Genomic DNA, 15913 nt, shown 5'->3' with positions numbered 1-15913 from the left:
CTCCTAGTTGACTTACATGCCTTCCTTCTTACCAGCCTCCTGCCATCAGCTACTTGTAGCTTTGTTTACATCAATAGCTGTCACACTGGTTGTTTTTCAATAGAAAACCAATTATTTCCCTAACTCAAGCTTTCTTAGAATAAGGACCTGAATTTGACCTGACTAGTGACTACTTGAGCTGAGCTCTGTCTTCCTAAAACCAGATGGGAGGCTGTTTTGGTTTTAAACATGGAGGGTCTAACTTGAGCAAGCCAAGACCACGGAAGACTGCCTCTAATGGGAACAATTATCCTTCCTCTTTTTGCCCCGGTTTCTAACTCTAGTCAGGAATCTCCCTTCACTCAAGATAGGTCATTTAAAAACACTCCTCGCCAGGCCATGGGGATCCAGAAAGGATGCTAAGTGACCCAGTTCTCTATCTCTGTTTTGTTACTCTGTAAGAATGGTCTTCTCTGGTCAAGGCCCTTAAAGTCAGGGTAAATATCTACTTGCATTCACAATGTCAGGTAAAGGACAGTACACTGCTATTCCTCAAGCTGCCCCAACTCAAAGAGCTCTTGACCCTAGCCCTAGCTGAGGAAACAAAACTAGGTTGCCATAGGAAGGTATAAGATCCTGGCAGGGACGGAGCACATCCTGATGTAGTTTTCTATCCCCTAGAGTCCAGACAGTATGCTTTGCCATGGGGCAAAGCCCACCATCAGCCTCGGGACCACCCAAGTGTGAATATGGCTAGCATTATAGAAGCTCCATCCAACAACAGCAGAGCAATGGCTCCGAGTGCCTGGGGCTTTCTGGCCTTATTCCCCAGGCTGAAATGAAAGAATCTGAGCAGATGTGATGGTGCAGGAAGAAGATCCATAGCTGTCCTTCCTGGGAGCTCTCGTGCCTCCCCACCTCTTTTCTCTTAGCAAATTTCCTAGGATCCATAGCTCCAAAGCACACATTTCAAAAATTTCAAAATTCAAAAGCAGCTACTTGTATCTACCACTCCAAAGCAAGAAACACCATCCTCCGAGGCGAGGCTAGCAAGCACATGAACAGGGGACCTCAGTAAGATTCCTTTCTCTAGCTTCTAGTCACTCCTCCTCCTACTCTTCCAGTCTGGAATGGGGTTCTTTAACCTAAGTCCTCATTGACTTAATTATACGTATTTATAGTATATAATAGTGGGATGTTTCCATACGTGAATACATACATATGGGATATTTCCAAACATACTGTCACTGATCAAAAAAATCAAGATGATGAGCAAATTTCTCATTTTATATATTCACAATTTCTTTTAAAAATTAGAAAAAAAAACCCCATCCCAGCTTGATATAATGTGGGCTCAGTGGTATTTGGCACTGCATTTTAAGGGTGGGAAATCAGATTTTTCTTCTAAGCTGTCTGTCTTATAACTTCATTCTTCAGTGCTTGCCTGAGAATGACTGAAGAACTCTTCGTTCCAGTTTAGGCTCCAGTTTAGTCTTTTCATGAGCTAATGGGATCTGAGGTGTGTGACAATCTTACCTGGCTCTGTAGTCAGAAAACCGAACAGTGAGTGTGTTTTGGGCTAGTAATTAGGTAGTTTAATTTAGCAGGATTATATGGTTTTTTTTTTAAGGTTATAAGCTTGTGGGGTTGTGCTTGCATGTGTGTGCAAGTGTATGTGAAGGCCAATCAATGGCTGATATCAGCATCTGCCTTGGTCTTTCTCCTTATTATGTTTTGGACAGCATCTCCCAGTGAATTTAGAACTTGTAGACTTAGCTTCACTGTTCCAGGAATTCTCCTGTCTGCCTTCCCACTGCTAGGATCATAGATGTGTGATGTTTTCACAACTAAAAAATTACACTCACTCCCCTGTCTTATCTTGAGGATGAGTTACAGATTCTCAATTTGTAGGACAGATTACGTCAGGCACTTTTTCCTTTCAGGGCGACACAGAGCTTTAGAATAGTGTTGAGAAGCACTGGGCAATTTAGAGGGTTGTGAACAAGACCGGTAAAAGAGTGTCTGTGTGCAACTGAGAGACAGGAGCAAAAAGAAGAAAGGAAAAGGTGAATCTCAGAATGATATTAAGGTTATAGGCAACAAATATTCCAGAAATGAGGTGATCTGATTCTAGCCTTAGAATACTCCAGAGCATATCACGAAACACTCAAGCCTGACAGAGATCAGAGCACGTTTAGAAAACTGCTATCAGAGTTGAAACGGTCTCTGAATCATCACGGATGAGGTGAGAGATTGGACAGGGATAACCCCGGGGATTTGGGTTACCTGCTGGAAACAGGCTTGCACCAGGTTCTCCGGGAAGAGATTTCTAATGAGATCCAGGAAGGCATCCAGGCTAGACACCTCGTCGTTCTTCTTCCCGGGCCCTAGCTGCTTCTTGAGTTTGGGATTGCCTGGGTGGATGGCCAACACCAGGATGACCCCCAGCACGGCGGCAATGATGGTCGTGGACATGTAATACACCATAGCTCTCGTGCCTAGGCGGCCGCTGGCTTTAGCATCCAGGCCTGACAACCCTGGGTTTAAAAGAAATCCACAAAGATCAGTTCTGTTCTTTTCTATTCATGTCCCCATCTCTACACATCTACAACCCCCCTGGCTTCCTATCATTCAGATCTATTAGTGGTTAACTAGCACTCCTCTGACTAAATATGTGACCAAATTCCACACTTTACATTTCTATTTTCTGGGGTTATTTTTGAGATTCTTGAGAACCTGGGGAGTCGGTGACTCATAGTTTACATATCGCTGATTTCAACCTAAATGTCAATCACTAGTATATATGTGAAAATAATATTGAAGAGTTTTCCATTTTTAAGTCTAAGATAATGATGTCTTTTCCATTTTCATGACCTTCAATGGTCTTCTCTGAAGCAATGGTTAAGCCAAGGATAGCATTTCGATCATATGTTATTATTACTATTCATTGTCCTCATTTAGGAGAATCAAAAGCTGGGACATCAAGGTCATGGTCAAATGTCTTTAGAATATACTACAAGAGACTGAAATGGAGACCCAGCATGATCCTCCCACACCCCTGTGTTGAAGCATGGTGGTTCTCATGTCTAACCTCATGTGGCTATTGGAGAGCACATATGAGAAGCAGCTGCCAGCACTATGTGCAGCATCTGTACTGAGGGCAGTCAGAGGAAACTCCAAGTCAAGTCATACAGACCTCAGCCTCCGCTGGGGCTTTTTCTCCAGCTGTTTCTTCAGTGTGCCTACTTCCTGGTTTCAGTTCCTACCTTTACTAAATGGAGAGATAGAACCCATTTCTGGGGATCTGTCCTTTTTTTCATGCTAGGGAGGATGTTGGTGTGGATTTCTCTGAATTAATGTGACCCATGTATGACCAATTTCTCTCTAGAACCCAAAGGCTAAATCTGGGCAAAGGAAGCCGGGTCTTTCTACCAGGCTGGCTTGCATATAATATATTGAATAGGCCTGAAAACATCTTCTCTGGTCTGGAGAGAAGCACGGATCCATTCAACCCCAAAGCTTAATGATAAGAAATTCAGGTTCCTGAACACTTAAACCTGAAAGCTAGTGTTTCTGGTGTAAGGATGGGACAATTGGCCCAGTGTGGGAGTCAGCTGGAGTCACTGAACCTCCAAGTCTATCAGTGCAGAGGATAGCTCTGAAGGCCACCAAACTCATTGGCAACTAGCTATGACCAGCTTGGAGCCCCCCACTATCAACTCCAAACTGGACACTAAGCAATACATCATGCCCTGTTCCAATAACATTGTCTTATATGAAAAAAATTATTAGCATGAGTTCAAACATAGGAAAAAAAATCAAATCAATGAATTATTTTAGCCAAAAAATATAAGAAAGAATGTTATCACATATTAAGTATATCTTTCTATTAAAACACCTTCAGCTTTCATGTCTAGCATTTAATCTCTTTTCAATTCATATCTTCCTAAATGCCCAAGTAAATAATAAAAGCAGTGTATTTTTTCATTTACAATCTCTATCATCTTCCAATATGCTGAGAATATTAAAAATGAAATAGCAAGATAGTATCACTTTCAATACATGGCTGTTCCTTTGAATCCTTGACTGTTAGAAGGAAAGGTAAAGTGAGTGACAGATCTATTGTCTTTCTTTTTAGGATCAATGATTCCTATTTCAGAGACAGGAAAGCCATCAGAGATGCAATGATATAGAGTGGAGTCCACTGACTCAGCCATAAAGAAAGTCTACTTTGATCCCCGGAAGCCAGCACTGGGCTTCGCCATAGGTGGGCAGGCACTGGGAAGGAGCTCTCACCTGTGATTAAACTGGAGATGATAAGAGGGAGGATGAGCATCTTCAGCATCCTCATGAGTATGTCCCCCGGGAAGGCTATCAACATGACCACATCAGGGTGGATGGGCGATGCCAAGCGAAGCAGCCCGCCACACACTGCTCCCAGGATGACACCTGTTGAAGGGAAAGAGGCAACCTGAATTCAGGGTTTTTTTTTTCCCTAGTGAAACAAACAGCTCTAAAGATTCCTTCCAGTGGTTGTGATCTTTTTCATGTGTCTGGCTAATGGACTACAAATACCTCAAAATGAAGACCTTACATAAGGGACATTGATTTTTGACAACCAGCAAGACACCTTTCTGTAACAGCTCCAATTACTCTAATACCAGAGGAGTCCAGAAGAACATTTTTTAACACTTCATGGGAAAAACGAAGACTTGACTCCAAAATCTTTCGAGGTATTGATTGCACATAGCATCACAAATTCTCAGAAGAACCAATTCCCAGGAGGCAGTATCATTTTTGTTTTGTGTTTTGTTTTTTGTTTTCTCTCAGCCAGATCTGCCAATGGGATCTGGTATTTGGTATGTTGTATGCTTTCCTTTTTAAGTGGAAGGCAGACATATAGGACAGGGCTCTAAGGCTCTATATCATCTGAGAAGAGTCAAGTCAAGCAAAGACACTGGCAGGGATGCTGTTTGCTTTACAGACTCCTACATTCCACCAGAACAACTTTAGACTGTTGAAAATGGCTGGCCAACATAACCCCCAAAAGTATAACCTACATTCTAGGTTATAGACCCCCTGGAAATGGGGGTAGGAGGTGCTAGGCATGTGGGTTATGGAGTTAATTTTAGGGACATGAAGAGAAGGCTGCAGCTGAAGGGCAGATCCTTTTCCCACCTCTACTGTCAATCTTCTTGAAGTCCTAGGGTGGATGAGATTTGATTACATAGTGTATGATTCTTAAAAACCCAGCCATGGCTGTGGTTCCCAGTTTCTAAGTGAACTGAGGCAATCCTCAGTTTTGATTGTGGTCCACTGGCAGCTGAGATGCTACAGGTGGTCCAGGGTATGGGGGAGATTGAGAGTGTGCCGATGATGGTGAGGAGGTGTGTGGGGTGGGGTGGGGGACGGAGATGAACTTTAGCTGTTTCTCTGTGTAGTCTAAGTGAGAGCTGAAGAACAAGGAGAGAATTGGGAAGAGAAACTGTGCAGCTGTCATTACAAGAAACTGCCATTTCCTCTGCTCTCAATACACCCCATAGAAAACCCAACACCAAGACTGCAATGACAGCTCAGACAAAGGAAACATCCCCAGAGTGGCTTGAAGCAGGGGGCACTCCTCCAAGATGACTTGGAACATATCTGAGCATCAGAGTGGGCCTCTTCCATGGTCCCCTCCACAACTCGATCAATCAATCAACGTTAACGATGCTTCTGGCAAAGGCCTAATCTTCTTAGTGGGGTTTTCTGGCCCTGTTGTCCTTATCTTGATGCAAGGATATCTCCGAATGAGGTATACTGATTGCCTGCTTCTGGGGTCGTTCAGAAGGTTGGCTGCATTGCGGATTCCCTGGCCTGTCTCCCAACAGCTCAACACAGTCTTCACAAGTATGGCTGGGAAGCTGCATGTTCACCCTCACAGCAACTGTCTATGGACATTAGAGGGAACTCACAGACTGCAGAGGAGAAGAGATGGCTAGAGTTGGTTTAGGGGTAGATTTTTGCCATTGAGGCAGTCACCTGTCTTCCTTTCTTCAGGAAGTCCACTCTGAGAGGCTAGCTCCCATACAAATCAAGAGAGCAATGGAAAAAAAGGTGGCGTGATCTTGGAGAAGGGAGTATAGAGACCTCGGGCACTTACCAAACACAGTCAGTGAGAGCAGGAGATTTTTCCCCAGCTTGTCGCACATGCGCATGCCCAGGTTTCGGTGCTTTGGCTCATCGGAGCTGAGGTGGCTGTCATGCATGCGCACTTCTACCTGCTTGGGCATATTGTTGGCACTGCAACAGAAATGAAGCTCCTGGTTAGCGACTCCCTGAGCTGAGATAATCGGGGTCTCCTTTAAGCAAAGTAGGAAGATGAAAGTGGAATGCTGAGGTCACACTGCATTTCAGTTGACCATAGGGCAGATGCATACATTTACCCCCATTACCCTTGATTCCCACGGTAAGAAAAAGAGCACCACTAAAAATAGTCGGGCTTCCCAGGAGTCATTCCCTTGCTGACTCTGAAAGAAAACTGTCTCTATTCCATTTTACTGGGGTAGGCTTTAAAATCAACAGGACATTAAGGTTTCAAATCTAGATATATCAAGTTCCGAATTTTGCGCTCTTTCATTCTCTTAATAACAAGGGGCTGGGGTGTGTAATATTTTTCAGGAAAGTCATGGCCTGAATTGCACCAAAATTAGGATGCCCCCAAGTTCAAATCTTCCACATCCCACACAGGTGAAAGTCACTCACATCTGCTGGTAACTCAAACTTTCCCTCTGTTCTGAAAAAGCCACTGTATACAGCTAAAAGAAAGGTCAGTCAATTGTGGTTTTAAAATGTCACTTGTATAACCAGAACTCTGGTAAACTGCCCACAGGTAAAAGCCACTCAATCAAAGGAGTGTGGCTGCAGGCAGCCTTTGGATCACTATCATGTTTGAATGTCACTCAGCCATTTTCCAGATGACAGGTCCCAAATAAGTGCAAGCTGTCTTGGGAGTCTGCCCAGTAGAACCCCTGTTGGGGAAGAGAGGACCGTGTTTTCCCCTCCCCCACCATATCACCTCCAGGCCAGTAAGGTTTTTAGAACGAAGCTTATACATCTTCACTTTGATAAAATGAGGATACTTTGGTAGTATTTATTTACCAATATAATCATTTGATGGATGAAAAAAACAAAAACAGATGGGAAGACAGCAACACCTGGAGGGACACGTCATTGATAGATAGCATGACAGTGCCTTCCAAGGAAGGAGGGTGGCACACTTGCTCAGGTATTCTGACCAGACTAGACAAACCTTCACAGAAGTAACATCTTCCTGCAAAGCAATGGCCTGGCAGCATCACTAATGATAATGGGAGGAGTGTGGGCTTCAAGCATCTAAGTCCTCACTCTTTGCTTGCTAGCTGTGTGACACAGTGTTTAATGTGTGTCTTCCTTTTTAACTGGAAGCCAGAGTCATAGAACAGGGCTCTAAAGACATCTCATCTTGGAGGAGCCAGATTATATTATAATCCCCAGATTACAATATGGGGAAGGGAAGGGTCTGCTACTCCTTCATGAAAATTTAGTAAAGGCGGAGACGAAAAATGGCTCAATAAGGAAGATGCTTGCCCTGCCAGCAGGGAGCCATGAGCAAGGTTCTTAGAAATTACATCACAAATCTGGTTGTGGTGACAGACATTTATAATGCCAGCAATGGGGAGGCACAGACACGTAGATCCCTGGGGCTTGTTGGCTAGCCTAGTCTACTAGTGAGAGACTAAATGAAAGGCCTTGCTTCCGAAAAGAAAGTTTGATGGCACTTGAAGAATAACCTTTCACCTCCACGTGCACATGCAGACATGTACACACACAGCTGCACACACACATGTGCACCCATCTGCCTGCACAACACACATATACACGTAGACAAAATGCTCAAAAAAATACAGTGGTGTGGTGCCTGCCACAGGCAGTATCTTTCTCTAGAGAACAGGAAGAAGAGGACAGGCTTATCAAGGTCCTTGCAGAGATGACAATAAGTTAAAGGACCTATCTAGTGGCCCCAGCATTCCAACAAGACATTGAGAATTTAACTCAGAGCTAAATTTCTGGACCTAAACACAATGGCTTACTTATTCATAGCAAGCTGTTTTAATGTGTTTACTATCAAAATTCCCTAAAACTTAGGACTAGTACTTCATGGTCTGCCAGGAAACTAAGGTGAAAGTAAGTAGTCAAAACTTAAAAGCTCTTAGTGTCCCCTATGTTCTCCTTACTAAATTGCCGTTGCAGACAACTTCTGACTTCAAGCCACAGGCGGGTACTGAGGATCTCTCAGACCACCTATAAAAAGAAAGCAGTGTGGCTGCATGTTCACAGGGATCAGCGAGCAGCCCAGGCCACCTCCTTCACTGCCAAATGAAACACACACAAAGTGTTCCGTGCAGCAAGCAGGAGGCAATGACCAGAACCATCTCTAGAGCACAGACAGATCCCATTTCTAGTTTTGCACTGGGATCTTTTTCCATCTTTAAACAATTCTCCAGACAGAACTGTGCAGTAAAATTAAGCTCAAAACTAGAAAATGGCCCATGAGGAACAGAGGCAGTCCATGTGCTGAAACAGTGAGCATACTTTCTTAGCCAGCCCCTCCCCAAACTCTGGCACCTCCTCCCCTCTCTCCCACCCAGATCATCATCCCTCTTGCCTTCAGTTTCATTTGTACCCTGCTGCCATTGACATCAGAATCCTGTCTACTCTTGCCATTAAATTGAGTCTAGCAAGTATTGACAGCAAACATTCTGGCAAGTCCCACATGATGTCATGAAAGTGTTAGACATCAAAACAGTCATGGTAAAGTGGAAACACAGAGACATTAGGCTCACATCTGCACCCCAGAAGGGTTTGCGTGCCTGTTGCACACATTTCTTTTGCTATACAAAATTGCAGCTTGCTTAATCATTTGCTTTTTAGGCTGTGTCAAAAATGTCCCGGAAACCCTGAGTCAAAACAGCCACATCAAAGTGGCAGCATCAAGATGTCCTGCATCCACAGCGCTTACTTAGAAGGTCTCCCACTTGCTTGCTTAGAACTAAGCAGATGTTCACGGCTTCTGAGTTCCTGAAATATACGTGTGAAAAGTAAGCTTGAACATCTAACTTTATTTATTATCATTATTGGGGGGCTCCACCGTACTCCTGTGGAAAGGAGAGGACACCAGTCAGGAGTCAGTTCTTGTCTTCCACCACAGGCTTTGGGGATTAATTTCAGATTGCTGGGCTTAAACAACGACTCTTTTACCCAGTGAGCCATCTTGACAACACAGTGAGTACATTTTAAACTAAATCAGAGACTCGGTTTCAGCCAGGGATGCAAGGAGCTCACCAATCTATACGCAAAAATGTATAAGTCTGGCCATTTGCTGCATCTCTTGGGTCACAAGGGGAGCCTAAGGAGAAGATTCCAGAATATTAATGTGAAACATTAATACCAAAGATGATTACATAGCACAGTGTAGAGCTGCTTCTGAGCCTACATCACTTTAGAACATACACATGTGCTGGTTACTAAACAAACAGCAGCAATGATGAACAACATGTATAGATTTATTGACTATTCTCCACTGGTCAGACATTATACTCTGTAATAAGAGCCTCTGCTTAGAAAAGGGGAGAAAGTGTGGTGAACTGTAATTATCTGCTTCACATCTGGGCTGTGATAAAGTCCTGAATGGGTTGCTACTAGGAATCTCAAGAATTATGCTAATTCAGGTTAGGGAAGGCATAGCGGGTGTTTAGGAAAGGTCTCTTGGAGGGATACATTCCTGACCTGGATCTCAAAGCTCTTTCTTAGCTTAAACCCCTGCATCCTTTACCAGTCTATGAGCCCTGAGAGAGCAAGCCTGTGACCTTCCACATAAGCACAAACTGGGAATTGAAATGCATTCCTGAGAGATACCCGGCTTTCTCCAGGATGCCCTCCTTTCTCCAGATGTTGGCAACATACTGTTTGAGTACTCCTGCACCATTTGGCCTCCAGGCCTCGGATTTCATCTGGGATCACAGTGCAGTTCCCACTCTCTAAGAGCTACTGAAAGCAGTACAGTAAACAAAATAAACCCAGAACAAAAGCTCTTGCTCTCGTGTAGTTGGGAGAAAGAGCAAGTGGATAGGCTTACTGCAGTGGTGATGGCACTGGACAGAAGTAAAGACAGTGTGGGTATATGCTTCTATATCAAGTGGTCAGGGCAGCTTTCATGACTAGGGCATAGGTGAGCATCAGCCTGGAGAAAATGCAGAGCCTCTTTGAGTTCTGAAATCTGTTCTTAGCTTAGCAAGTCAGTAAACTAAATATGATATGGCCACCTGTTCAGCTATCCTAGAACCAAAAACTCCCACCAGATATAACCCCTTACATCTAAATGTTGGATTTTAGCATGTGTTCTGATTGAGATGGCTGACAAATAAGTAATGCTGGGGCCTAGTGCCATCATGAATGTGGCAGAGTTTTGATGATTGTCCCAGATCCTGCCTGCTACTGGAAGGAAGGAAGATGGACAGATGGAGGGCCTAAGTTCTCAATACTGTAATCGTTTGCATCCTGATTAATGAACAGAAAGGGCAGAACCTGATCTACGGAGTTCCCTTGCATCAACACGGTCACTTCAAGTGTGTGTGTGCATCCTTTAGTTAATGTCCACTCACTGTGCACATAGAACAGGGTGAAAAGGAGTTCCAACACCAAGGCAGGGAATTGGGGTACAGCAACCCCACAGCGCCGTGTTCTTCCCCACTCTTACTGCAACTCCCAAGCTGCACCCCAGAGAATGCTAGTCACCTCTGTTCCTACTTGGGTACATCCTGGATCAAGGAGCAGGCACTGAATTCTTAACACTGGAAGCTGGCTCAGCCAGACCCTCTCTCTTGGTCTCCATTGCCCAACAAAGTAAGGGTAATGACAAGACACCCAGGGGTGGGGGATAACTAAACCTTTACCATGAACGTACAAGTTCTTTTAACCTTAGCTTCTCCACTGCATTAGTTAAACAGCTGCTAATGTTGCAACTGTTACCCAGCCCCCTCTCACAAACATGCACGCAAGTCCTGTTTCAATGGCAAATCCAGCTTATTGTGTAAATTATGCTCCAGGACTCAAAGAGAGCTCGTGGTGGAGAGATGCTAAGTTTGTGCCGTATCTGCTTTTCATTAGCACTCGATTCTCCTCGCTCTGCCAAGAGCCTCTAATAACAGGCTCATTAGATGTGGTGCTGGGTTCCGATGTCCTGCGGCACACTTGCATGTCGCCTCATGTGGCACCAATCCTTCTTTTTCCTCCCTCACTCTCTCAGTGAGGTGGCAAGAGAACATTCCCCAGGAAGCCTGCATATTTTGCCCTGAGTTTGTGAAGTCTACAACACATTTTTTTCTCTGTCCCTCCATTGCCCCAGTCCAGCCCCAGTTCTATGGGTCTGGAAAACACAATGGGGCACAGATATCACCAGATCACCTTCCTGGGAGGCCGACCCTTAAGAACAAAAATTACGATTGCTGGCTTCCCCCTTTGTGTTTCTGCTAGTGGTACTCCTTCTGAGCACATACATCACGTGGTGGTGAGAATGGCTAACATTATCCCTCAACAAAGATTTCCCCAGCTCCCCCAAGAGACCCTTCATTATTGCTGTAAAGGGCTTGGCACTCTAAGACAGACTGAAATTTAGACAGCATGCAAAAAGTCCCTCTGCTTGCTGTATCCCGTAAGGCTTGGCTAAGCCATGAAGCCTCTCTCTGACAGTCACCATGTCTTCACAAATCCTACACACATCATTACAGACTCCAAAGTCTCCCCGGGTTCCTTTATCTGATCCGTTTTCAGACCCAGTGCCTATTCATTAAGCCACAGAAATGCTTTCTGGCAAGGTCCTAATGACCACGGTTGCTACATATTCCACTAGCTCCTCCAGGCTTTGTATCTGAATGGTGAGGGGATACCTAGAGCATGGCCTAAGCTGTCCCAAGTCAGGAGGCTGAGACTTTCTGGGAGATAATATTTGCAAAGGCACCAATAGAGTATTTGATACACAGTTGGCACTGGATTTGATTTCTTCCCTTTCACTCAAATGCTTCCAATGGGGTGAGACAACTGTGATGACAGGCTAGCCAGCCACGTTTAAGTCTTAGTAAGCCCACTTAGCTACAAAGTGACCTTACAATACTTTAACCAAGTAAGATGGACCCAAGAAATTCCCACAGCCTTTGGCCCTCTTTAAGGTAGAATAACCAGACAGTCTCATATGGAACATCAGGCGAACCATTATTCAGTGTCTTAGTTAGCTTTCTGTTACTGTGAAAACTTCAACTTAAGGGAACACGGGAAGGAAAGGGTTTATTTCATTTACACTTGCAGGCCACACTCCACCACTGAGAGAAGTCAGGGCAGGAACTCAGGCAGGAACCTGGAGGCAGAAGCTGATGCAGAGACCAGTGAGGAACACTGCTTACTGACTTGCTCCCTATGATGCTCAGCCTGCTTTCCTATACCACAAAGGACCACCTGCCTGGGGGTGGTACCACCCATAGTAATCTAGATCTTCCTTTATCAACCATCAAGAGAAACTGCCTTACAGATTTGCATACAGGTCAATTCTCTAAATATATTTTTTCAACTCAGAGTCCTTTTTCCCAAATGATCCTACCTTGTGTCAAGTGACATAAAACTAGCCAGCACAATCATGACCCCTCTGTATTTTAGGGAAACCCTCCTGAAGAGACACTTCAGGTTGTCTTGACCTCACACACCTGACACTTCCATAACGACCTACACACCAAGGTATAGTTAGTTCCTAGGGTCAGGGTAGGGCTGGGTTAAATGTTTGTCCATTCCAAATTGGGAGTCGCTTCTAAAAATAAAGATGACACATGGCCTAGACATGGACTAGCATGCTGGCCAGCCCAGTTCTTGAAGGTACACTTCCAGCATCATTGCTACCCACCTCTCGTTCATGGTACATGGGACTGTTATCTGAAGTCCTCACACAGCTCCAACAAAATAGGGAGACCCTGCAGTATGTCCTGAGCCACAGGGAACATGGACCCATTTCCAGATGAGTAAAGGCCATGTGACTTCCGGCAAATTGTCTCCTCTGCCCAAAGTACCCTTTTCATCCCTCTATCCAGCCCAGCCTTCTTAACTGATATCTACATCACCTTCAAAACTCAGGCATGCTTTCATCCAAAGGCATCCACCGAGTCTCAAGTTCAAGAGTTAGATCCTCCCTACCCAGGTTACCATATCTTCTGTTTTCAAGGCCTCACTCGCAGTTTATGGCTTGTTTTCCCCCATCAGAAGGCAAATGCTGGAATAAGACGCTCATATTTTCTCCCCACAGTTAGCATGATTTATGTGGAAATTATATGTTTGATAACTATATGTTGGACAGATGGATAGATAAAGTATATAATCTTGTCACAAGTTCTGTGCAATACTCTGTTTTGAGAAATAGACTAATCCAGAAGTCTGAGAATGGAACAACACAATTAGAGAAGAGGGAACGAAAATGGCAAACAGTAAAGTCCTATCCTACAAGAAGCCAGAACCATCTGCATTCGGAAAACCAGCAGAGAGCGGGCAAGGCCAGGTCAGCACACATTCCTCTCCTTTGAGAGTCCCCTGTCAATCCCTACTCATCTGCAACTTCTAGAACCCTGTTCAGAGGTAGTGTGTCCGCCAAACTGTGACGTGCCAGCATCCCTTACTGAGATGCCAGCAGAAACTTAGATCTGTAACTTACTTCCCCCTTTGATCACCTGGATGAATACAGACTAAAAGTACAGCTTCCTCTGTATGCTGGGTAATAGGCTGCCTCTAAATACCTCCCATCATCCAAGCAAGCATTTCACTCCTCCCACAGGATTTGTACCATTCCTTACTTTGTTTCTTTCTTACAAGCCATTACAGCAGCAGCTTTTGATTGGTTGCTAAAAGTTCAGTCCCTCCTGATTCCACCAGCTTACTGCCTGAGTGTTCAAGTCTCAACTAATTTGATATGTAAGGTTTCAGTGAATGAAGTTATACCAAGACATTTCTTTCTACAGAGGAAAAGGTCATTTCTCATACCCAGAGCTTGTGGGGAGAGCTTGGTTCATGGTGCTCAATATTAATGAGGAAGAATACAACTTCCTTCTTCAACCATCTCCACTAATATTCTTAAAGTGTTTGTGTGTACACACACACTCGGGCTTGGGTGGGGTGGAGATGTCAGTGCGCATGTGTGCGTCACAGCACCCGTGCAAGGAGTGGCTTGTGGAAATCAGTTCCCTCTTCCCACCATGTTGAGTCCAGGGATCAAACTCAAGTTGTCAGGCATGGCAGCAAGAACCTTTTAGCTGTGGAACTGTCTCGAAGGCTTCAATCCCCACTTTTTAATCTACATAGGCAGTTCATGGAGTTTTAGGAGTTAGTCCCTATTTAGACCAGAGTTCTCATCAACTCTTTGAAGTTGTGCTTGGAGTAGTTCCTTCCAGAGCCCCTAATCTGCTTTTTATGTCTCTCCAATCTTATATTACACAATTTGTCCCAGTCACATGTCTTGCTTCATGCCTCAGTGCAGGTTCCACTAGACTTGATGGAAAGAACATACTTGTTATTCCGAACCAGATATCTGTGGATGGGTGTTGGAACTCCTGACGATGCCAAAATTTCAGGACTCAAAAAAGTCCCTTAGAGAAAATGGCCTAGTTTTTACACGAAACTCCTGAATCATGTAATGTGACTGTCCTGTGAATTGTTAATCTCTGAGGTTGAGAAATATTGACAAGGACACCAGTGAGGTCCATATATATTCACTGCAGGCATAACTTTGTTTGTTTAACATATTTTTGACTGGCTGAATTGACAGATATTGAATCAGTATTGCATATGAGGTGCAGAGTTAGGGTGAGGGATTTATGGTTTATGATTTGTTAGCACCTTGGACTAAGGGAAGAACAAAAGTTCTTCAAACGAAAATGTACCACATAATTTTTCTGGGTAGGTTATGATGTAAACCTCTTCTCTTTCTCCCCATAAAGTACAGTATCTGTCTCTTACTAATGGACTGCAGAGTTGGGTCTGGTCTCAAGTAAGGTACAAAGGGGCGAGGGAGGAATGATTTGAGGGTCTTAGAGTGATCCACGTCTACGGAATCTACGAGACACCTATAGAAGCAAGGGAAGGAGCCTTCTGCAGTCAAACATGGAGTAAGTAGTTTATCCTATGGATATACAAGCCTTCAGAATGATGCATAAAGGAATCACGAGAAAGGATGTCTTAAGTCTCTTGGCCTACAAGTCAACAGGATTCCCAGGTAGCACCTAAGGATGCTGCTGCCAAAGGCATCTAGGTCTTTTACATGTAGCAGGAAGTCGTGGTACCACTTTTTATGAACATCATGGAGTCATTCTAACAGATCCACACACAGACAGCCCTGGAAGTGGTAAAAAGTCACCATATTGGCCACTGGATCATCAACGCTTGACTCCTGAGCATCTCAGTTAAAAGGCTCTTATTCCAAGTGTACTGGAAAAAAAGTTTCACTCACACTCAATTTGTAAAAACTTCAATTTGGGGCGTGGCAAATGTTTTTCCTGCATCAATACTTACATGGTCAACTCAGAATTATGACACGCAAACAAAGATCACATCTGTCTTTGTTGGATCCTCTATAATATGGCATGCACAGTGGCAGCCATTTATTGGGTATTGAGTAAAACTGGAAGATTGAATTAAACATTAGGACAAAATGCAGTAATGGGGTTAGATGAGGTCTACAGTGTTTCCTGAAAAAGACCTCTGGACTCACATACAGAGAGGGGCTTTGAGTGAAGACAGAAATGTCAGGCTTTTTGTGTCCTGCACAGTCTTGCCTTCTTCCTCCACCCACGATCTCCCAGTTTTTCTGAGGCTACGTTCAGCGTACACT

The 15913-nt window shown here is 44.2% G+C and overlaps 1 protein-coding gene across 8 annotated transcripts in view; it reads right to left on the bottom strand.

Annotated features, from left to right (window-relative positions):
- The window catches only part of Slc1a2 (solute carrier family 1 (glial high affinity glutamate transporter), member 2), a 132546-nt gene that overhangs the window by 48580 nt on the left and 68053 nt on the right, over positions 1-15913 (bottom strand). For all 8 annotated transcript variants that reach the window (XM_030248894.1, XM_011239398.3, XM_006499047.3 and 5 more), the window contains 3 exons: positions 6122-6261; positions 4276-4428; positions 2266-2516 (listed from right to left, as the gene is read on the bottom strand). In XM_030248894.1, the coding sequence (XP_030104754.1) occupies positions 2266-2516; positions 4276-4428; positions 6122-6251 (534 nt within the window). In that variant the 5' untranslated portion in view covers positions 6252-6261. The remainder of the gene's footprint in view (positions 1-2265; positions 2517-4275; positions 4429-6121; positions 6262-15913) is intronic.

The sequence above is a fragment of the Mus musculus genome, chromosome 2, assembly GCF_000001635.26.
Source record: "Mus musculus strain C57BL/6J chromosome 2, GRCm38.p6 C57BL/6J".
NCBI lineage: Eukaryota > Metazoa > Chordata > Mammalia > Rodentia > Muridae > Mus > Mus musculus.
The sequence above is the reverse complement of the archived record's forward strand: the minus strand, read 5'-3'. Positions and strand labels throughout refer to the sequence as shown.